The sequence below is a fragment of the Belonocnema kinseyi genome, chromosome 8 (genome assembly GCF_010883055.1).
Source record: "Belonocnema kinseyi isolate 2016_QV_RU_SX_M_011 chromosome 8, B_treatae_v1, whole genome shotgun sequence".
In the NCBI taxonomy this organism is placed as follows: domain Eukaryota; kingdom Metazoa; phylum Arthropoda; class Insecta; order Hymenoptera; family Cynipidae; genus Belonocnema; species Belonocnema kinseyi.
The window spans coordinates 23,592,791-23,617,676 of record NC_046664.1 but is presented as its reverse complement, the minus strand read 5'-3'; the positions used below and the strand labels follow the sequence as shown (position 1 = coordinate 23,617,676).

Genomic DNA, 24,886 nt, shown 5'->3' with positions numbered 1-24,886 from the left:
TAAAAAAATCCAAAAAAATACGTTATAGGTTTTTGGAGTCGCTAATTACGAATCTGGCATCCGTTGAACTCTATCGCTTCAGGTTCAAGGTCATTTGATGGTCATTTGAAGGTCAAATCGAGAAAAACGGTAAAAAAATTGAAAAAAATATGTTATAGGTTTTTGGGGTCGCTGATTACGAACCTGGTGTCCGCTGACCTTTATCGCATCAGGTTCAAGGTCATGACCTTGAACCTGAAGCCAGATTCGTAATTAGCGACTCCAAAAACCTATAACGTATTTGTTTGGATTTTTTAACCGTTTTCTCTCGATTTGACCTTTCAGTGACCTTGAACCTGACGCGATAAAAGTCAAAGGACGCCAGATTTGTATTCGGCGACCCCGAAAACCATAGGAAACCCGAGTCAACCTCAGAATACATGTTTAAGAGTGTCAAATCTCTCGAAAATACAGTTGGTGGGTAGTGGTGTTTCCTATATTTGTAGGGGTGGCTGGGGGGTGGAGGGTAGTCCGTTTAGCGTGCAATCGACTCGGGATACTTATAAGATACTACCATGATTTTTTCAGATTTTTTGGTCCAAAAATAAATTAGGCCAAAAACCGGCCTTACCGACCCTCCCCCATTCAAAATCAAATTATCTGAGTTACGGATTATTTTTTGTTAAACTTATAATTTATATAATTTTTAATTTACAAAATTAAATTACAAATTTCTAACTGTAAAACTCAAAATTTATGTCCATAATTTCCAATTGTAAATTGTTAATATGAAAAAATTTTCAATTTGTTATTTATATAAAAGAACATTCTTAAATTTAGACGATTTTTTCAAGTTTTTAATTCTAAATATTCTAAATTAATTGAATCTAAAATCTTTTGAATGTTAAGGATTTGTAAATGAAAATGCTTAAATATTAAAGATTTTAGAACTTGAAAATCAATCTTTTTGTTAGAAAATTCATCTTTGTTAGTTAAAAGTTCACCTTTTTAATCGAGAATTCTTGAATTTAGTTAAAATTTTGTTGTTTTTTTCCAAAAATTATATTTTTGTTTAAAACGTTTTTGGTTACAAATTTAACAAATAAGCTTTAAAATTGAACTACTTTCCTAAAAATTGAACAATTTTTTGTGTTACGATTCTTGAGTTTGATTGAAAATTCTTGTTTTTAAGTTATAAATTGATCTTTTTGTTTAAAAATTAATCTTTTTTAGTTGAAAATTCAATTTTTTTGTTACGAATTCTTGAATTTGGTTAAAAATACGTTTTTTTGTAGAGAATTAGTCTTTTTGTTTAAAATCTCATCCTTTGGGTTGAAAATTCAACCTTTTGTTTGTAGAATTCTTGACGTTCATTGAAAATTCGTTTTTTTCTGTATAAAATGAGTCTTTTTGAGTTTTGTTAAAAATTCATTTTTATACGGTACGAAATTAGTCTTTTTTTGTTGTTTAAAAAATCATCTTTTTTAGTTGCAAAAGTAACTTTTTGTTTTTAGAATTTTTGAGTTCTGTTTAAAATTCGTTTTTCTTCGACACAAAATATGTCTTTTTGTCTTGTTTAAAAATTCCTCTTTCTTGGTGGAAACTTTAACTTTTTGGTTTTATAATTCTTGAGTTTTTTTGAACATTCGTCTTTTTTTGTTTAAAAATTTATCTGTTTTACTTTCAAATTTTACTTTTTGGTTTTCGAATTCTTGAGCTTTGTTTAAAATACGTTCTTCTTCGATACAAAATAAGTATTTTTTTGTTTTGTTTAAAAAGTCATCGTTTTGTTTTTAAATTCAACCTTTTGTTTTGGGAATTCTTAAATTTTGTTTAAAATTGTTTTTTTTAAATGTGTTAATGTGCAGAATTCCTAAATGAAGAATCCGCGAACTAAATTTGGGCAATCGCTATACAATATTTCTATACAAATTTAAAAAAAGATTTTAAAAATTCCTAAAAAAGAAAAAATCTTTTTTTCTCTCTTTTATTTTTGTCCAAAAAAGAACATTTTTTTCATTTTTAGGATTTTTTTTTATCTTTCTTTAAATTTCAATCCGAATATTTAATAGTGGTTGTCCAAATTTGCTCAATAGATTCTTCGTTTTATTTTTAGGAATTCTGCACATTCATGTGATTATTGGACGTCAAATAGGATTTTAAATTTAATTTTAATCTTATTTAAATTGCTTTAATTTTATTTAAATTTTCATCCAAAGAATATTCCATTTCACATTCCAACGTCAAAATAAGAATTGTAAACAATAAGTAAATTTTCTACTAAATAGTCGTATTTTTTACCAATGTTTATAGTTTTATATTTTTCAAATTAAAAGTTTTTAATTTTTAATTTGTATGAATCTTATTCATCTCAAAAGTATGACAACAATTGTTTTTTATCCATTCTTAGAGTAGACGCATATTTTTCGTTTTAATCGTGAAGGATAATATAAAAAATAAAAATAAATAAAGTTTTTATCGTGAAAAAAAAATTTCAATCAAAAATTTAAATTCTGGAAAAATCACACGCGGTTCAATAAAATGTTAAATAAAAAAAATATATTTTCTAAGTTATATCTGAAAATTTGCTTTCGATCCTTTTTTTCGTGGGCAGATTATTTTAAATTGTAATTTAAAAAAATTAAAAGCTCATTAATTTAGTTTAAGCAAATGATTATTATTTAATATTTTATTTTTAATCAAAAATATAATATTGATAGTGGATATTTGGAAAAATAAGCCAAAAATATATTTTTTTAAATTAAAAGCTGATAACATCAAAGGAAAAAAAGAGTTTTAAAACATATATATGCAATTTGCAAAGAAAAGGAATATTTAAATTTATAACCAAATAGATTAATTTTTAACTACAGTGATGAATTTTCTAATCAAAAGGATGAAGTTTTAATAAAATAAAAAATTTTTAAAAGAGGTGATTGAATTCTTAAATGGAAAAAAGAATTTTTAACCAAAAATAGAGGAGTTAAATTTTCAGTTAAAAAATGAATTTTTACCCAAGAGATTAATTTTTCACGAAGAAAGACGCATTTTCAAAACAAGGATCAATTTTCAATAAGAAGATGAATTTTCAACTGAAATGATTAATTTTACATAAAAAATTTACTTTTTACAAAAAATACAATAGTTGAAATTCTGGCTACAGAGTTTTTATTTAAAAAAAATTAAGCTTGACCACAAAATAGTTTTTAAAAAAACACATGGATTTTTAAACAAATAGTTGCGTTTTTACCTAAAACATATCAATTTTTAACCAAAAGTAGAAAGATTACATTTTTAATTAAGAAAATGAAATCTTAACCAAAAAGATTAGTTTAAAAAAAAAGACGCATTTTAATTTCATATAGGTAAATTTTCAATATAAAAGGTTTTTTCAACAATAAATATGAATTTGAACCCAAAAAGATGAACGGTCTATCCATAATGATTCATAATTGTACATAAAAATTCACTTCTTTGATTCAAAATTGAACTATTTAGCTAACAATAATTTTGTTTAAAATAAAAACATTTATTTAAAAATTTAACTATTTTGTTGTCAATTTATGTTTTTTTTGCATTAATGTTTTCGATTTTTGTTAAAAATTTTATTTTTTAGTTCAAATTTAAATTATGTCCTTGAAAATTCATCTTTGATAGATAAAAGCAAACTTTCTGGTTGATTTTTTAAAAATATTCTATGTTGCGGTTATAAACTTAGCATTTTCAGTTGAAAAGTCATTTTTCTTGATTGAAAATTCACCTCTGTTGACAAACATTCAACTTTTGGTAGGAAAATTTACCTTCCTTAAAAAAATTCGTGTTTTGGTCTACAAAATGCAACTATTTTGTTAAAAATGCCAGTACACTCAACTCCCGATATAAGAACACCCGATTTACGATATCCCTAAAATTAATGCTCCTGGAACCGCACTCTCAGCGCATAGTTGCATCCGGTTGCGTCATGCGTCTAAATCAAAAAGAAATCGTACACACGGTCCTGATGGTTTAAGTTTGGATTTTCCCAATTTAGCATCAAGGCCACTGTAAGCCCTGCCTGAAACCGTTCTTGTATCGGGTGTTGGTTGGAACTAAATTCTTAAGTTGATATTTTTTGTTAATTAAATTTTTTATGAAAAAAAGATCTTCTCCTTTCACTCCGATGGGAATCGAACCACAGAACATCCGATTGCTCGTCAAGTGCTTTCCCATTAAGCTACCAGAGAGATCAAACAAAGAATACCTCTTCATAAATACACGCCTTATCATGCCAGGTGTTACGATTCCAATTTTTCAAGTAATCTATATTCTCATCAGAGAATAACAGAATTTATTAAGGACTTTGAAGACTAGATGGAGCTATAACTTAAACTTTTTTTAAATTAAATTTTTTCGGAAAAAAAAAGATCTTCTACTTTCGCTCTGCTGGGAATCGAACCACAGAACTTCCGATTGCCGGTCGGGTGTGTTTCCATTAAGCTACTTGAGTAGCTATTTAATAGCTTGATGGGAAAATTCTAAAACTTCTTAAACTAATGAACAGCAAACCTTTTATTTATTATTAAAATGTTTGTAAACTTACCATGTATGGATTAAAATGTGCTCCAGCAGATGCACAACCCTTTGTTAAATCTCCTTTTTCATGGACGTGGAAACCATGAAGTCCTGGAGCCAGGCCCTTAATTGTTCCTGTGATTCTAACACCATTTGGTAATTGTTCTAAAGTGAGAATTCCACGAGCACCATCAACAGGGTTTCCATCTTCTCCCAAAGATTTTAATTCTACGATAGCCCTCAATCCAATTGGCTGAAATAAAAAAACAAAAATTTCGAGAAAATTCCTATTTATTTCGAAATTAGGAATGGTAATTATCCTATATAAAATCATAAATTTCCGGAAATTTATGAAATTTGTTGGTAATTTATGGTAATTTTGCAAGTAAGTTATGGTAATGTTGCAGGTAATTTCTGATAATTTTGCATGTAATTTATAGAAACTCAAGATAAATTATCCAAAATTAAATTTGAAAATGTTTATAAATTTCCGGAAATTTATGAAAATTACCCAACATTCTATTTTAAACATTGTTATAAGTTTCAGGAAACTTATTAAACTTTTTGGTAACTTATGGAAATTTTACAAGTAATTTTTGGTAATTCAAGAGAAGTTACCCAAAATTAAATTTTAAAATGTCTATACATTTGAGGAAATTTTTAGTCATTTTTCGGGTAGATATGGTAACTTATCATAAAGTGCCCAAAATATAAATATATAAATATAATTACTTGCAATAAATAAACAAAAATTCCACTCAAAACACTTTGATAAATTTCCGGAAATTTTTTGTTAATTTGTGGTAATCTTACAGAATATTTATGGTAAATCTAGATAAATTAACAAAATTCAATTTTTAAATATCTACAAATTTTCGCAAATTTATGAAAATTTTCGATCATTTATGAAAATTTTCAATCATTTATGGTAATTTTATAGGTGAGTATGATAACTTACCTGAATCAACGAAAATTCAATTTAAATCACTTGTATAAATTTCCGGAATTTTTTTGGTAATTTACGGTAATCTTACAGGTTCTTTATTGTAAATTAAGATAAATTACCCAAAATTCATTTTTAAAATGTCTATAAATTCTCGAAAATTTATGAAAATTACCCAACATTAGATATTAAACATTTTTATAAATTTCCGAAAATTTACTAAACATTTAGATAACTCATTGAAATATAACAAGTAATTTTCAGTAATTTAAGGTAAATTACCCAAAATATAATTTTAAAAATTTGTATAAATTTCTAGAAATTTATTTCATATTTTGGTAATTTATTAAGTATTTTTTTTAATTTATGTTAATAGTACAGGTAATGTATGGTAACTGAAGATGAACTACTCAAAATTCAATTTATAAATGTTTATAAATTTGCGGTAATTTATGGAAATTTTTGGTCATTTATGGTCATTTGACAAGTAAATATGGTAAATTTCATTGAAATATCTTAAATTCAATTTAAATTTTTTTTTATAAATTTCTGGAAATTTATTTTAATTTTGATCATTTATGGTAATATTACGGGTAATTTATGGTAACTCGAGAAAAGTTCTGAAATCATGCATGTGTCATAAAAAATAATTCTATTTATATAGTTTCAAATAAAAAACGTTTTTAATGAAAAACTGTTGAAACTTAGAAAAAGATTGGTTTAGCAATATTGTTTATGATTTAATTTTTTACTACTGCTTATTACGAATGTTTTGAAAATTTCTGAAATTGAATAATTATAAGACTTTTTTTAGAAAAAATTTTTTTAAATAAATATATTTTAGGATTTTTAATAGTTCGAAAAATTAGAAATGGTAAAGTTTTTGCCTTAACTAATTTAAAAATTAATCAGAAGCCGCTGTGAGAAAGAAATCAAATGCGGAAACTATTTTTTAAATCATTGTTTTTCGTAAGTTTTGACCCTAAAAAAAAGGAATGTTTTCTTGAAAGAGCAGAGCCGACATAATATTTTGAAGCTTAAATTATAGAATTTTTTTCCCTATTAATTTATTTTCGCAACTTTTACTTCTTTCTTAAAAATTTGTATTGGTATGACTTCTAGTGGCTTTTCAGTTTATTAATTTCTTAATAAAGATTACCAATTTTGTAAAGCATTAATTTTTTAAATAAAAATTTAGAAATAATAAATTTTATTTAATTATATTATTTGTTTCTTATTATGTATAAATATTATTTATGAAAGAGCAGCTTTTAATTGTAAATTATTTTGCAATTTTAAAAAAAAATTATGTTCTTACCATTTGGACACTACACTATAATTTTTGTATATCAGTACAGGATAGTAAGATTTCTGAAAAAATTTTAATTATTGAGGATTTATTTCCAAAGATTAATTTTCAATTTTTATTATTTAAAAATAAATTGAGTAAAATTCTAGAAGATTTTAAGATAATATTTTTAATTTTTTAGGGCTTTACAACATTTTAGATAAAAATATAAATTATTTTAAAAGATTCAGGATTCAAGAAAAATTTGAATCTTGAGAAGATTTCAAATTTTTCTGAATAAAATGTAGATTTTTCAAGATAATAAAAATTATTTTGAATTTAAAAAGGCTTCAAACAAATGCAAGTTTTTTAAACTTGCTGAATATTCTAAAAACTATAAAAAAATAAGATTTTCAAAATCGTGAAAGAAAATGTAGATTTGTTAAGAAAGCTAAATAAAATTTTTAAGTTTTTTAAGCTTTTCAAGAATTTGCAATGGATTTTTAATGGATTTTTGTAGCTTTCGCAAAAAAATGGATCTTTAAGAGAAAGTTTCAACAAATTTTCTGTAACTGTCTAAAAAGAAATGAAACAATCGAAGGAAATTCAATTAATTAAACATTTTTTTTACATTGCAGGAAAAACGCCAATAACTTTAACAGTTATTTTAAAGTTTCAGGAGTTGTGACGAAATTTAAAAATAATTTAAATCTGGAGAAATTTACAAAAAATTCCAAGTTAAACTTAGATTTTTAAAGCTTTAGAAAAAGAAGCTTTTTAATCATTTTTAATTGTTTCAACAGAATACAAATATTTTTCATTAGATTCCTGAGAAAATTAGAAACAATTTCAAAACATTTGTAAATAATATTTTTTTAAATTCTAAAATATTCCAAAATAATTCCCAAAATGTTTAAAAAAACATTGAACATTTTGAGGCAATTATATTGTAAATTTTTAAAGATTTTAAAATAAATTTTATAAAGGTTTTAAAGGAGTTTGAATGGTTTAAGGATAATAATAAAGTTTTCTTAAGCTTTCTGAGGAAATTGGGAAATATTTCGGAATTTCTGAAGATTTCCAGAAAAGTTTCAAAAGGTGCTTTATTAAAAAAAATATTTCCTAAATAAAATTGATAACAATCTCGAAAAAAATATCAAAAGATTTAGTGAAATTTCAAAAAGGAGTGTAAAATATTTATAAAAAAATTGTTAAATTATTCAAGTTCCCCAAATAAATTTGGTAACATTCAAAAATTATTTATTATTTAAAATAATTTCAAAAAATTTTAAACGAAATGTACAGTTTTTTTATATTTCACAAAAATACAAAAGTATTTAAAGAATTTTGAAATGTTTCTCGAGAATAAAAATTTTGTTTTAAGATTCTAGAGAAAATTTCAAATTACTTTTTATTAACAAAAAATTAATTTGAAAAGAAAATGTGAGAAAATATAAAAAATTTTCTAAAAATGTCAACGAAAATCTTAATCATCTTAAACGAATTCAATTAATATTAAAAGGGATTTAAAATTTTTCATAGTTCTGAAATATATTTAAAAGTATTGAAAAAATTTTAAAAATAAATTTTGAAACTTAAGGATTTTGAAAGGTTTAATAAAAATAAACAAATTTTTAAAATTTTCAAAACGAATTCAAAGAAATAAAAATAAAATGTAAATATTGGAAGATTTCGAAAACAAATGTAGAGCTTTTTAAGAAGAATAAAAATTTATAAGAAAATAAATTTTTTTAGAGAATTCTAGGGAAATTAGGAATAATTTTTTGGTATGAAAAAATATTTTTTTAATTAAATTGATCAATATTTCCAAAAAACACTAAAGAAAATCTAAGGAATTGTAATGCAATTCTTTTATTTTTAAAGAGTTTTCACAATCCGAAAAATAATTCGAGATAGTTTAAAAGATGATTGAAAATTTATATATTTTTGTAAAGATTTAATCATTTTTCTTTAAATATGTTGTTAAGTTAAACTGTTTGGTTAAAAATAAATCTGTTTCGCCGAGGATTCATCTATTTTGTGGAACATTTTTCTTTTCGGATAAATTAATTTTGTTTTATTAAAAATATAATATTTTTCAGTTGAAATATCAGTTATCCTATTTATTGTTGAGAAATTAGCCTTTCTGGTTCAAAATTCAACTACTTGATACGTTAAAGTATATTGTTAAAAATTTAATATTTTTGTTAAAGATTCATCTAGTTAACAATTCATATTTTTAATTGTAAATTAATCTGCTTTGATTTCAAATTGACTGAAAGAAGAAAAAAATCGTTGAATTTAACTGGATGAACCAGTTGAAAATTCCACTGATTTTCAAAAATATTATAAAAATGATTATAATATTACAAATATAATATATTACAAAAATTAAGAAAAAATAAAAATAATTATTGTTTCGACAGACGAGAAATTAATTTTTTATTATATTGATAAAAATAAAAATAAATTCAAGTACATTTATCAAAGAAAATAATAGCGTTTTGATGTTATTGAAGACAAGTTCAACAAGTCATCAGAATACCAGCTCCTGTATCTTAGTCACATCTCATTATATGAATCATCAGTTTTATTTATCAGATGAATTTTTATTAAACCAGGTTTTTATTCAATGAGGTAATTTCTCTTATCGAATTAAATATGTCGAAGAAACAATTAGTTGAATAAACAATTTAGACAATACAATTTTGCAAAAATTTCTTATATTCATAGTCTCTTCAAGAAAATTTTATTTCCTTAATTAATTGGACGTCTATATTATAGAATGTAATGATACAGTGAAATATTTATTTAATCAAATGTTTTTTTTTTAATTACAATTTTTCCATATTTCATAACTTATTATCAACGATTAATAATAATATTTGGAGAAAGTCAAGAAATTATCTTTGCTTGAAATTCGAAGCATTCTATCATTAATTTATAGACTTTATAGAAAATGGAAATTCAGACAACGGGAGCTAGATGAAATTTTTCAGTTCTCAAAAATATTTTCTGAACAATAATTATTGTTTTCAATGTTATCCAGCCGAGGAAATCAAAAAATTAGAATAGACAATGCAAGACAATTCTGGATCAATCTATAAGTAGAAAAGGTAAGCTTTAGCAAGACGCGTTAAACCCGTAAAATTTTAAGACGTAAAATTTTTAGTAACTGTTATCAATTTTGATACATTTTTTTCTTGTAAAGGAGAGGTTTTTTAATTCACGGAAATTGTAGAGAGCTCACATTAAATGTTTTCCAAAAGAGAGGGATTTTCTACAAAAAGTAAAATTTTGTAACCTGAAAATTTGAAGTAAAAAAAAAAATTAATTTTAAACGATGTAATTGAATTTCCGAACCAATTCATATGTTTCCTCTCCAGAAAATTAATTTGGTGCCAAGAAGACAATTTTTTAACTAAACTGATGAATTTTCAAATAAAAAAATTACCTTTTAACAAAGTATAGTTTTAAAAAAAATGTTAAACTTGGTACTTCAATCCGGAAAATGTTTAATTTCGAATCAAAAGGAGTAAATTCATTTTAAAAATCCTTGAAATATTGGAATGCTTAATCAAAAAAGTTTGAGTTTCCACAAAATTTTAATTAAAATATCAATTTTTAACAAAAAAGTAAATTTTCGACCAAATACATGAATATGTTTTACTTAACAAGACAAATTTCTGAATAAAATGATAATTTTTTGAACCAACAAACTTATTTTATAACCAAGCAGTTTAACTTGTATCCAAGTATTTATATTTTCTACTAAAAAATAAACATTCTCAACAAAAAGTGTTTTGAAATAATTAAATTCTAAATCCAAACAATTTAATTTTTAACTAAATTTTTATTAAAATATGAATTTTAAACATAAAAGTTAATTTTGAGTTAAATAGATATATTTTAAACAAATAAATGTATTTTTTTACTAACAAAAAACTAAATTTTTAAATGTAATCATGAATCTTCAGCAAAAAAATGACTTTTAACAAAGTAGTTTAACTTTTAACCGATTCGCCGTATTTTCAACCGAAACACATAAATCCTCATCGAAAAATATAATAGTTACAATTAAAATAAAAAAATTGTATTTTTAACTCAGATTTAAAATCATCATAAAGACTGTTTTTTAACGATCTAGTTAAATCTGCAGCAAGACCAGATTTTAGTTTTAAACCAAAAATTTGCGATTTCGATACAAAAAGATTGAACTTTTACATAAACGGGCAAATTTTCAAAGAAAAAATGCGAATTTAAAAAAAAATGGTTCAATTTGCAAGTAAACCAGGGTTTTCAGACCAGAATAAAAAAAATTCTAGGCAAATTATAATTTTAAGGAAAAAATAATTTTCTAGATTTATCAAAAAAACTAGAAAAGATTTTTGAAGATTCCAGGAATTTTGTAAAAAAATATGCAACATTTCTAAGCATTTATTTTCATTTTACTTAATTTTGTAAAATACCAGGAAAAATCTGAGCAATTTGAAAGATAAGTAGGACTTTTTTACGCTTGAAAATAAAAATAAAAATATTTTATCTATTTTCGGAGGCATTTTAAAGTATTCAAATATTTATACTCTCTTCAAAATTCCAAAAGTTCCAAAATATCTTTTTAACAGACTCAAATTATTCCTAAAATTTTTCAGGAACATCTAGATTTTTTGCAATGTATTTAATGGTTTTAAATATTCTTTTAGAATTAATTTTAAAAAATGAGGAATACCTTTAAGTACTCTCAGAAGTTTTTAAAAATTTTTTATTGTTTAAAAAAATGTTTAAAATTGTTCCTTAAAACTTAAGAGAATCTGCAACATTAAAAAAAATTCTTTTGAATCCTCTAGATTATTTTTTTATAATTTCAGAAATCTTTTTAAATCTTTATAGATATTCTCTCAAAATAAATATTGTAAAATAAAAAATCATAAAGATTTGTCCGAGAAATCTTAAGAAATGTCATTATTTTCTTGAAACTATAAAAAATGTTAAAAGCCTTATTAAAGTTATTTTTTTAAAGAAAATTTTATTTGCATTTTTTCCAAATATTCTAAATACTTTAACTTATTTTAATTTTTTTTTAATGATCCTTAAAGAGTTTCAAAATTTCATGCCAAAATCTTGAAAAATTTATATTTTTTGGAAATTCGAAGAAAAAAACTTAACAAATTTTAAAATATTTTGAATGTCTCAAAAGAAAACATTTTTTTACTTACACCCATAATTTTATTTCGTCTTTTCTATAAAATTGTCGGAAACTTTACAACTGATATATTTTGTTAGCATAATGTTAAAAACAGAATCCTTTCCGAATATTAAAAAAATATTTACACTAAAATTTTTTGTTTTACCAATAATGCTTGAAAACCTTTATAAATAAATGTGACCAACAAAAATTTCTGTTAAATAAAACCTTTTGTTATTTTTGAAACATTAGCTTAAAAAGCTGAAAACATTAGTGTTGCCTTTATTATTAAATATTAAATTACAACTTCAAATTTTTCTTGCAAAAACAAATTTGAATAACTAAAATTACTCATTTGGAAATAGTAATTTACAAAATTCTCGAAAATGCGAGAATGAAAAAGAAAAAAGTATCTGCCGAGTGATCGGTGGCTTAATTCGTTAACGCTCCACTTATAGAAGGTGGTGCTCTGGGTTCAATTCCGGGCTGAGGTATTTTTTTTTTATTTCCAAAGAATAATTTTTAATTATTACAATAAGTGGTACAAAATAATTTTAAAAAACTCTTCTATTTAATATTACACAGTATGATTTTGTAAATTGTTAATAATTTTCATACGTACGAAAAGATAAGGCTCCATGTAAACTTCATACAAATTGCTTCTTCCACCTGGATAACCAGGTAAACTTCTGATGAAAAGTGTTCTATCTTTCACTGTAACTGCCATTTTATCCATGGGTCCTCCATTGATTTCCCCAACAAAACTCGCAGCAATCAACGAAATTGTTATTAACCACATTATGTCACAGCTTGAATTTGCCAAATCAAAAAGCGTTATTCCAATTCAAATTTCATTACAGGATTGCGAATTTTGAAATTCGCAATTTAAAAATAAAATTTATATTTATTTAAACACTTCAGACATTTTGTTTCGTGGAAAATTAAAAAAAAGATTAAATATGCTGCTTAAGTGGATTTTCACGGATTTTAGCTTATTAAAAAGAACTTAAATAAATAAAAATAAGAACTTTTTTGGTGCAAATTTATGTACACATTAATAAGGAAACTTCAAAACTATATTTTAAATCTTCTAATTAAAAAATGAACAATGAGAAATTAATTATGGATAATAAAAATTATAAATGTAAACGGCTTTTAAATTTTATGACTCAAAATTATTAACTAATTATGTAGTAAATTAATTTGAAAAATTCTCTGACACTAAATAAATAAATGAAATTCGGTAATTTCCAGGTTTTTTGCGGCTCACAGCTAATTTTTCAGTCATTGAAATTCAAAAATTAAAACTCTTAAAGAAAAAAAAATTGTTGATTTGCTATAATAAAAATTGAACTAGAGATCAAATTTCTAAAAGTTTCTATAAATTGAAAATTTTTTAATTTCAATGCTGAATTTAATACCTGTCATTTCCAATATTCTTAATTAGAGTCAGTCAATAATTTTGTAAACTTTAAAAATTTGGAAACGATTTTAGGGTAATTTTTAGTTGAAAACACTATAAATTAAGGGATTAAAATTTTTTTTAACTGAACACGTTTTAAATTAAAAGTCAAATATTGTAAGTGGGGATTTGTGCAACAATTGTTGACGTTTTTAAATTACAGTTAAAGTTATTTTTACTAAGTAAATTTTTTAAGTTGATCACATTTCTAAAAAAAAGAGCCGTACAATTTCAGTGCCAAAATTTAAACAAATTTTTTTTTCAAATCATTTACAACATAGAATTTTAATTTAAATATTTTTATTTACCAGAAACTTTAGTAACAATTAAGATTTATTTAGTGAAACTAAATTTTTTATTTTATCCGGTGTACCTACGAGGCTGAAATAAAAATTAGCTTTAAAGTGTACAAATTTTGAAAAAAATGTAACCGAATAGTTGAATTTTTAACCCAGAAGAAGAATTTTCCACAAAAAAGAAAAATCTTCAAAAGAATAGATAAATTCTCAACTAAAAAAGATATATTTTGAAAGAAAAATTTAATGGTTCTATTTTTAGTTACATGCATATAATTTCAACCAAATAAATTTTTTGTTCACGTAATAGCTAAGTTTCCAGTCAAACAAATAAATTTTCGACCAAAAGATTAAATTTGTTTAAAAAATGTCTACAGAAAATGAAATAGTTACAAAAACAATTTTCAATAAAAAACTAATTTTTAACTAAAGAAATCAAATTAATTTTCAATTGAAATAATAAGTTTTTAATAGAATAAAATAAATTACTAACAAAATATTCCAATTTTGAGCTAAAAATACCAATTTTCGACCAAAAAGATTAAATGTCTATAATTTTTATAATTATATTATATAATATAATTATATAATTATATTTTTATAATTGAGTTCTCAACTGAAAAAGGTCAGTTTTGAACAAAAAACGAAATAATTAAGTTTTCAGTTGAAATAATTAATTTTTAATAAAAGAAATTGTTAACAAAATAGTCAATTCTCCAATCAAATGCATGAATCTTTAACAAAAAAAACTCTATCCGAACCAAAAGTGTAGCAGTTGAAACAATTTGAATTAAAAATTTGTAATCCCAAAATACGAATTTTTAACGAGAAAAGTTAATTTCAATCATAAATGTTGAAGTTTAAGACAAAAACGAAAATTTTTTTTACAAAAACAATTTAATTTTCAGCCTAAAAAAGACGAAGTTTAAATAAAATAAATGAATTTTAAACTTAAAAAGACAAATTTTCAAGAAAAAAGAAAATAATAACATTCTGATTAAAAAAATTAATTTTTAACTAAAAAGAATTTTCAACAAAGAACTTAGTTAAAGAAATTATTATTTGACTAGAATGGTGAATCTTTAACGAAGAAAAAAGTAAATTTTTAACCAAGTGGTGGAATTTTCTACCAAAGATAAATTTTCTTTTCAGAAAGACCCATTTTTATCAAAAAAATAAATAAATTTGTAACTCAAAATAGAATAGTGAAATTTTCTAATCGAGAAATTAATTTTAAACTGAACAAATTGTGGAATTTTGACTCTTTAACTAAGAAAAAATAAATTGAATTTTCAAATAAAATAGATTAATTTTCAAACCAAAAAGTATATTGGCAACAAAAAAGTTCAATTTTTACTCAAACAACATTTTTCAGTAAAAAAAATCTCATCCAAAGTGCGGGTTTTTAAACTAAAAAGTCAAATTTTCTATACAACATTAAAGTTTTCAACTTGAAAATATGGATATTTAACGAAAGCCAGTTAATTTTCAAAATACTTTTTGAATATTCAAGCAAAAAGAAAGAACTAATTTTTTCTTAAAATAATTTAACCTTTAACATAGAAAATATGAGTTTTAAGCAAAATAAATAAATTTTCAAGTAAAAAAAAAATTCAAATAAAAAAAATAGGTAAATATTTGATTTTAGAAATTAATTTTGAACCGAAAAAATAAAGTTTGATCAAATGAAATTAATTTTCTACAAAAAAGTGGACTTTCGAATGAAAAAAAAGACAAATTTTCAACAGCATAGTTGAGCTCTCAACAAGTCACTAAAGAAAAAAATTTAATCTGAAATCTTCATTTTTGATGCTACAAATATGAATTTTCTAGAAAACAGTTGAAATTTTAAACATAAAATATAATTTTTAAAGAAAATTTGTTTTTTTTTAAACTAGATATTTAAGTTGTTTTCCAAAGTATCAAAAAGATGATTTTCTGGGTTTACAAAATCTTAGTACTATTTTGTGGGGAATTTAAACAAAACTTAACGGTGATTTATTTACTTGGGGGGGGGGGCAATTAAAAAAAACTCCGTCTTTGCCCTCCTTTTTTGAAAGATTAGCAACAAATAAAAAAAGGATTATTACGAATTTAAGAATTTCGCTTTTCGATTCAACCCTTAATGAATGGTCTGGAACAGTACCCTCAGTAGGAAATAATTTGTTGACCACGTTCGGCACTAATCGAAGACACAAAGATCACTCGTAGTTGAAGAAGAAAAAATTCACTTTTGTGAGTGACACTGACAAGAAAGACTAATCTCCTTACGTCATTCGTAAAGAACTGTGAAGATCAGAGACTGGTACAACGTATAAATACACTCCGAAAGGATCTTCTGGGACCTTGGATGATCGATGACCACGCACCTTCGTGACTACTATCCTCCTCTCCAGAATCGCAGATTCGCTGACAGAATAGAGACGAGGGGGAAACAACTTTGGTCATCCGCGAAACCGCTAGAATATCCCGACTGGTAATCCATGCCAATCCATCTAATCCACTTATAATAAGTAGAAATTTAAGTAATTTTGAGTATTCTGTTTGTAATCCATCGTAATCCACTTGTAATCCGGTTCTAATGCGAAATAGGCCATCTAGAATTCGACGTAATTTAAGTGATTCAGAGAAATCCACATGTAATCGAATGTATTTCAAGTATTTCTGAATAATCGACGTGTAATTTAAAGTAATCCATTTGTAATCCAGGTCTGCTCAGTAATAATCCAGATCTGATCAAGGGCAAACTACCTGTTTTCTGCTGTAGTTCAAGCAATTGGGCGAAATCGTTTTAAAAGCAGAAGTAATACACTTGTAATCCAGTTCAAATAAATAATTATCTCTTTATATTACATAGCAATTCAATTAGTTCCAAGTAATCCACTTGTAATCCGCCGTAATCTACTTGTAACTAGCAGTAATCGAGTTGTAATATAGTTCCAAGATTTAGTATTTCAATTATAATTCACGGTAATCCATTAGTGAATCGGGGTAAATCAAGTAATATAGAGTAATCCACTTGTAGTTGAATATAATTTAGTTGTAATCCAAAGCAATATACTTGTATTACTTTGTTTTGAACTTGTGACCCACTTCTGATGCAAGATAATTTAAATAATTCCTAATATTACCTTTTCAATCCACTTGCAATCCAGTTATAATAAGTAGTAATCCAGATCTGATGAAGAGTAATCTATCTGTTATCTTTTGTAACTCAAACAATTCGGAGAAATCGTTTTGGAACCGGAAGTAATACACTTGTAATAAACTTGTAATCCAGTTCAAATAAATAATAATCTAGTTATAATCCAGGGTAATTCAAGTACTTCCGAATAATCCTCTTGTAATTCGTGGTAATCTACTTGTAACTATCAGTAATCCAGTTGTAATATACCTCTTACATATAGTATTTCAATTATAATTCGCATAATACATTAATAAACCGGAGTAAATCAAGTAATATAGAGTAATCTACTTGTAGTTGAATATAATTTAGTTGTAATCCAAAGCAATATACTTGTATTACTTTGTTTTCAACTTGTGACCCACTTCTAATGCAAGGTAATTTAATTAATTCCTAATATTACATTTTTTATCTACTTTCAATCGAGTTATAATAAGTAGTAATCCAGATCTGATCAAGGGTAATCTATCTGTTATCTGTTGTAACTCAAACAATTCGGAGAAATCGGTTTGAACCGAAAGTAATACACTTGTAATCAACTTGTAATCCAATTCAAATAAATAATAATCCAGTTATAATCTAGGGTAATTCAAGTATTTCCGAATAATCCTCTTGTAATCCGTGTTAATCTACTTGTAACTAGCAGTAATCCAGTTGTAATATACCTCTTACATTTAGTATTTCAATTATAATTCGCGGTAATCCATTAGCGAATCGGGTAAATCAAGTAATATAGAGTAATCCACTTGTAGTTAAATATAATTTAGTTGTAATCCAAAGTAATATACTTGTGTTACTTCGTATTCCACTTGTCACCCACTTCTAATGCAAGATAATTTAAATAATTCCTAATACTTCATTTCTAATCCACTTGCAATCCAGTTATAATAAGTAGTAATCCAGATCTGATCAAGGGTAATCTACCTGTTATCTGTTGTAATTAAATCAATTCAGAGAAATCGTGTTCTAAACGGAAGTAGTACACTTGTAATCAACTTGTAATCCGATTTAAATAAATGATAATCTAGTTATAATCCAGGGTAATTTAAGTATTTTTGAGTAATTCTCTTGTAATCCACGGTAATCTACTTGTAACTACCAGTAATACATTTGTAATATACTTCTTACATTCAGGATGTCCATTATAATTCGCGGTGACCCATCAGTAAATAGAGGTAAATCAAGTAATTTAAAGTATTCTACTTGAAATTGAATATAATTTAATTGTAATCCAAATTAATATACTTGTAATACGTTTTCATCCACTTTTGACCCACTTCTAATGCAACGAAATTCAAGTCATTCTTAACATTACATTTTTAATTCACTTGTAATCCAATAAAATAAGTAGTAATCGTGGTCTTATCAATTGTAATCTACCTGTTATCTTCCGTAACTGAAGCATTTGGGAAAAATCGTTTTAGGAATAGAAGTAGTACACTTGTAATAAACTTGTAATAAACTTGTAATACTTCGTGATTCACTTGTGACCCACTTCTAATGCAAGGAAATTCAATTTATTCTGAATGTTACATTTGTAATCCACTTGTAATTCAATTTAGTCGGTGGTATTCCACCTTCAATCCGGCATTATCAAAGTAATTCAGATAGATACACTTGTAATCCCAGACATTTAAAAATATTCTAAATAATCTATATGTAATTTGGAGTAATCTACTTGTAATCTAGTTACAGTATGTGGTACTCCTATTCTCATTCAGCGTAATCTGCCCATCATCCGCGGTCATTCAAGCAATTCAAAGCAATGCTGTTGGTACCAGAGGTAGGTCGTAATCCACTTGTAATCGACTCTCATTGCAGCGAAATTTACCTAATTCTGAGATTTCAATTTTTAATCCATGGGACTCCAATTGTAATCCAGTTCTAAAATTCAGTGACCCTGTTTTAATCCAGGGTAATTTACATGTCATCCGCGATACTTCAATCAATTGGCAGTAATCCTTTTAGAAACTGTGGTAATCCACTTGTAATCCAGTTGAAATAAAAAGTAATCTCATTTAAATAAATAGTAATATAGTTCAGAAACAGCAATCCGTTTCGAATAAATAGTATTTCAGTTGTTATACAGGGTCATCCACTTGTAACTCGCAGTAATTCAAGCATTTCGGAGTAATCCGCTTGTAACCCGAAATAATGCACTTGTATTTAGAACTTATCCATCAGGAATTCCAAGTAATCCACTTGTAATTTGGTCCTCATATATAGTATTTCAATTATAATCTGCTTTAATCCGTTGCCAAATTGGGGTAAATCAAGTAATAAAGAGTAGTCCACTTGTAACCGGAAATAATTCCATTGTAATTCGCAGTAATTCAAGCAATTTTAAATAATCCACTCCTAATCCGTCGTAATCTACATGTAATTGGAAGTAAACCACTTGCAATTTAGTCCGCATATATAGCACATCAATCATAAGCCGATGTAATCCATCGATAAATACAGATTAATTAAATAATTTGGAGTAATCCACTTATAATTAAAAATAATTTTCTTGTAATCCAAAGTAATATACTTGCAATACGTTGTAATCCACTTCTAATGCAAGATATTTGAGGTTATTCTGAGTATCATATTTGCAATTCATTGGAATACAATTGTAATCCAGTCTTATTATGTAGTAATCCTGTTATAATCCAGCGCAATCAACCTCTTATCCGAGTTAATTAAATCAATTCGTAGTAATCCACTTGGAGCCCGGCGTATTGGACCCGAATATCTCAAGACATTTTTAGAACGTCCCAAAATGTTTTTAGAACGTTATAAAAACGTTCTAAATAAGGCTAAATAACGAGAAAAAGGAAACAATGTTCCGAAGTACTAAAAACGTCTTTAGGACGTTCTAAAAACATCTTTAAATTTCTTCCCCGCTGGGGAGGTAATCCGCCTGTCATACAGTTCGAATAAATAGTAATCCCGTTCAAATAAATAGCAATTAAGTTAAAATAAATAGTAATCAAGTTAAAATCAACAGTAAACCTGTCAAAATAAACAGTAATTCAGCTCATATAAATAGTAATCCAGTTTTATAAATAGTATTCTATTTATAATACAGGGTAATCATCGAATTCCGAGTAATCCACTTGTAATCCGAAGTAATCTACCTATAATTAGAAGTACACCACTTGTAATCCATTGTGTACCACTTCTAATTCAGGAAAATTAAATTATATGTAAGTATTCCATTTATAATCTACTCGTAATTCAGTTTAATCGGCGGTAGTCCACCTGTAATGCGCCACTTTTGAATTAATTTAGAGTAATACACTTGTAATCCCAGATATTTCAAAATATTTCGAATAATCGACGTGTCATTCGGATTGATCTGCTTGTAATCCAGATCTATTATGTTGTGATCATATTCTAATCCAGTGTAATCTGTCATCCGCGGTAAATCAAGCAATTCGCAGGAACACTGTTGGAACCTGAGGTAATCAAATTGTAATCCAGTTCCAATAAATGGTAGTCTATTTATAACACAGGATAATATACCTGTAATTTACTATAATTCAAGCAATTCTGAAAAATCGATATGAAATACGTGGTAATCTTCTGGTAATTAGGAGTAACCCAAAAGTTATTCGAAGTAATCTACTTGTAATATAGTAATTAAAAATAATTCACTTGTAATTGAAAATAATTTACTCATAGTTCGAAGTAATCTATTTGTAATACGTCGTAATCCACCTTTAATCCACTTTTACTGCATGGAAATTGATGTTATTCTGAGCTTTCAATTGATAACCCATAGGAGTCCAATTGTAATCCAGTTCTTTTGTTAGTAACCCTGTTCTCATCCAGAGTAATGTACTTATCGTCCGCGATAATTCAAGCAATTCGCAGTAATGCTTTTTGAAACTGATGTAATCCACTTATAACACATTAAAAAAATGTTCTTGGTCAAATCAATAGTAATCCAGATTAAATAAATATCAATCGAGTTCAAATGAATATTAATCCAGTTTAAATAAACAGTTGAATATCTAGTTATAATACAGAGTAATCATCCTGTACCTCACTGTAATTAAAGCAATTATCAGTAATCCTCTTTTAATCCGAAGTAATCTCCTTGTAATCAGAAGTAATTAATTTGTAACGTAGACGTAAATTTAGAATTCCAATCATAATTCGCAGTAATCCATAAGTAAATAGGGGTATATTAAGTAATTTAGAATGATCCATTTGTGATAAAAAATTATTGACTTGCAATTTGATGTAATCTACTTGTAATCCATTGTAATCAACTTGTGAATTCCTTCTAATGAACTAAAATTAAATTCATTGTAATTATTGCATTTATAATCTACTTGTAATCCAGTTTAATCGGTGGCAGTCCACCTGTAATGTGGCACTTTTAAATTAATTCAGAGACATACACTTGTAATCCCAGATATTTCAAAATATTCTGAATAATCGACGTGTAATTCGGAGTGATTTACTTGTAATCCAGTTCTCGGATGTAGTAATCCTATTCTAATCCAGCATAATCTACTTGTCATCCGCACTATTTCAAGAAATTCGAAGCAATACTATTGGAACCCGAGATAGTCCAGTGTAATCCATTTCGAATAAATTGTAATCCACTCACAATGCAGGGCAATACATCTGGAATTTTCAGTAATTTAAGCGATTCGGAAAAAAATCCACTTGTTCTACGTGGTAATCTGCTGGTAATTAGGAGTGATCTACTACAATTTCGGAGTAATCCACTTGTAATACAGTTCTCATAATCCATTTATAATCCGCCGTAATCCATTGACCAATGGGGACCAAGAAATTAATTTGGAGTAATCCACTTGTAATTAAAAAAATTTAAATTGCAGGGAAAATGATGTGAATCTGAGATCACAATTTGTAATCTATATGACTTCAATTGTAATCCAGTTTTAGTATGTTTTTAAAAATTCAAAATATAATTTATATTTTTGCAGATGTCGAAAAAAATTTATAATTTTTTGAAACATTTTGAAAGGTTTTGAATAAATAAACAATTTGTATGAAAATTATTTTAGAAAAACCAAGAATAATTTGTTTAAAAAATTAATTTAAAAAGAATATTTAATAAGATTTCTAACATTTTCCGAAAAGAATCTAGGTGATTTTAAGGTAATTTATTTACTTTTGCAGAAATTAAAAAAAATGGTAGAAAAAAATCGATATTGAAGATCATAAAATTATTATTAGAATCCTGGAGATTTTTTAAATAATTTTTTTAAACACAGTTTTTAGAGAACATTTTAACAGATTTAATATTATTATTGTTAAAAATTCTTTCTTTTTAAATCTTTGATCAATATTTAATTTTTTTAATTTAAAATGTAACTATTTCATTTTTGGTTAAAAATTCCACTATTTTGTTAAAAGCAAATCCACTTCGATGAAAATTAAAAAATTTTGTTAATTAGTTTTGTTTGAATATCAACTACCAAATTTTTTGTTGAAAATCATTCTCTTTATCCAACTTTAAGTAAAAACTATTTTTTTAATTTAAAATTGTTGTTCGAATACAAATTTAATTATTTGAATTTAAGATTCATCATTATTTAAAAATTTAATTCGAAATCTGGCCCAGATCGTTATTCATTAAAGAAAATTATAATAAAAAAATTAAATTGAAAAAGGATTTTTAAGGTGTACAATTGCATCGAGTACTCTATAATACCACGACCACAATTTGCACGAGTGACAGGCTCAACTACATATTCATTTTGTGTGTGTGCGTGCGTGTACGCGCGCGCGTGTTGTGTGTGACAAATGCGTAATCGCTCAAGTGAAAGCGATGGACCCTGAGGCAATACCTGAGGCAGATGAATTATTTCGTAATTTTAAAATTACATAACTAAAGCTCTAATTATCTACGGGCAATAACGATTGTAAGAATACTGTAATCAATTCATAAGGATAGTTTCAAACGGGTCAATGTTAAAAAATGTACACAGATAAATTTGATAAACTGAAATTAAATAAAATTAAAATTATATAAGTCAAATTATTTTACATGTATAATTTTTATAAATATTAATATATAAATCAACATCCGAAATTAATTTTTAGTGAATTTTATTTGTATTTGTTTTGTAGAGATAAATAATTTTTAATACAAAGTAACATTTTCTAATAACTATGTATTTGTTAGTCTGTTTTGTTTATTCTTGTTTTAGTTTATATCAATATAAGTTTTTTGATATTCTTGAGAATATTTAAAAATATATTTGCATTTTTCAGGAATGTCAAATGAAAATATGAATTTACAATCAAAGTTTAATCATTAAATTTTCACTTTCAAAATTATTGTTTGCGCAAAAAAGAGAATTTTTAACAAAATAATTAGACTTTTACCGAACAGTTGAATTTAAAAAAGCCAAATTATTATTAACATGGCAGTTGAATTAAAAAAAAATGACTTCATAACCAAATTTAAAAATTGTCTACAAAATTGATTAATTTTTCGTCAAATGGTTGATTTTTCAACCATAATCAAGGAATCTGCACCAAGAAGATTAATTTTCAACCGAAAACGACCATTTTTAAATAAAATACATGAATATTTAACTAAAAAAGAGCAGCTTTTAACCAAAAATAGAATTGTGACACTTTAAGTTACGAAAATTTGTTTGAAAAAAATACAAAAAAATGATCAAACAAACCATTTGTAACTACGAACAAGAATCTTCATCCAAATCTGTATTATTTTAAGGCAGATTTTTTTGTCTTTAAAAAATATTAAGAGAAATTTAAACAATTTTAAAAGAAATTTATTCAGAAGGTTTAGAAGTCTTTAAAAGATTTTAGAAAAATTGTTAATTGGAAACAGAAAAAATTTTTTTTTTAATGTAGATTTGAAAATTTTGTAAAGAACAAGCTTTTTATGAATTTGGAAATGTTTTGAGAGAATCAAACAATTTTCTCTAGATTTTAAGGATAATTTAGTTTTTTGGAAGATTTTAGAGCAATTTTTTTTTTATTTTGCAGAATTAAAAAAACATTTTAGTCAAACAATTCTTTAATATAAAAAAATGAAATAAAATTTTCTTTTCGGCATATCCACTTTAATACATTTTAGCTTACGATTTAATACGGAACGAAAATTTTCATTTACATGTTTTCAAATTTAACATGAATAGTTTTCAGGGTTTAATGTTTTTCTCCTTTATTTTAGGTAAAAATTGCAACTGTTATTAAATCCTAATGCTGCAGGGCTTTTTTTAGTCCTCCAGAGATTCTCTGCAGCTCTCATTGGTGCGTTTTGTTCTTAACATTTATTTATGGATGATAAAATCGTTATTTTTGTAAACAATAGGTTTTCATCAATGAAATTTTTTTTAATACAAAATTACCAATGAGATTTGGAAACAATCTTTTAAGGAATAAAATAAGCGATACAACCATAGAATTCCAAAATTAGTTATAATTAACATAAGCACATTTACCTCTATATTATAAATCATTTTTAACAAGGTTCATTTTTTTGAGAATGAAATAAAAAATGTTAATTATAAATCAGGAAGCACATTGTAATAATTAAGACACATAATTTGTTTAATAAAATATTTGAAAATAAGGAAAATAATTTGAATTAATATATAAATAATATTATATTATATTGTATTATATGATAAATATTACAAAATTTAGACTATTTTCTTTTCGGATATTTAAAAATTTTTGATATTTATTTTTTATTTAATAGGTAATAAAAGTCTTAAAAATTATTATCTTTAACTCAGAACTATCAGCAGATTATTTTTATTCAGGAAAAATTTTTTTTAACATTTTCGCCATACGATATTTGAATTCTAGGCCAACTGCATAGCTGGCGCTGCCATACGGCGACCGTCAACTCTCACGCCAAATATTTTCCATAGGTCTCCAGAAAAGTGGCATGGGGTTGATTGCAAAGGTAAACAGTAAACGCCCAGTCACAGCGGCGTATCCAGGAATTTTTCGGGGGGGGCTTCGATTTTTTTTCGGAGGGGGCTT

The 24,886-nt window shown here is 25.4% G+C and overlaps 1 protein-coding gene across 2 annotated transcripts in view; it reads right to left on the bottom strand.

Moving 5' to 3' along the window:
* Positions 1-16,013, bottom strand: part of LOC117178881 (superoxide dismutase [Cu-Zn], chloroplastic-like) — a 20,856-nt gene extending 4,843 nt beyond the window's left edge. Inside the window, exons 1-3 of one of the 2 annotated variants that reach the window (XM_033370406.1) lie at positions 15,795-16,013; positions 12,569-12,755; positions 4,559-4,783 (exon numbers count right to left, since the gene is read on the bottom strand). In XM_033370406.1, coding sequence (XP_033226297.1) covers positions 4,559-4,783; positions 12,569-12,745 — 402 coding nt within the window. In that variant the 5' untranslated portion in view covers positions 12,746-12,755; positions 15,795-16,013. The remainder of the gene's footprint in view (positions 1-4,558; positions 4,784-12,568; positions 12,756-15,794) is intronic. The other variant, XM_033370405.1, reaches the window with a different exon arrangement.
* Positions 16,014-24,886: the final 8,873 nt, after the last annotated feature.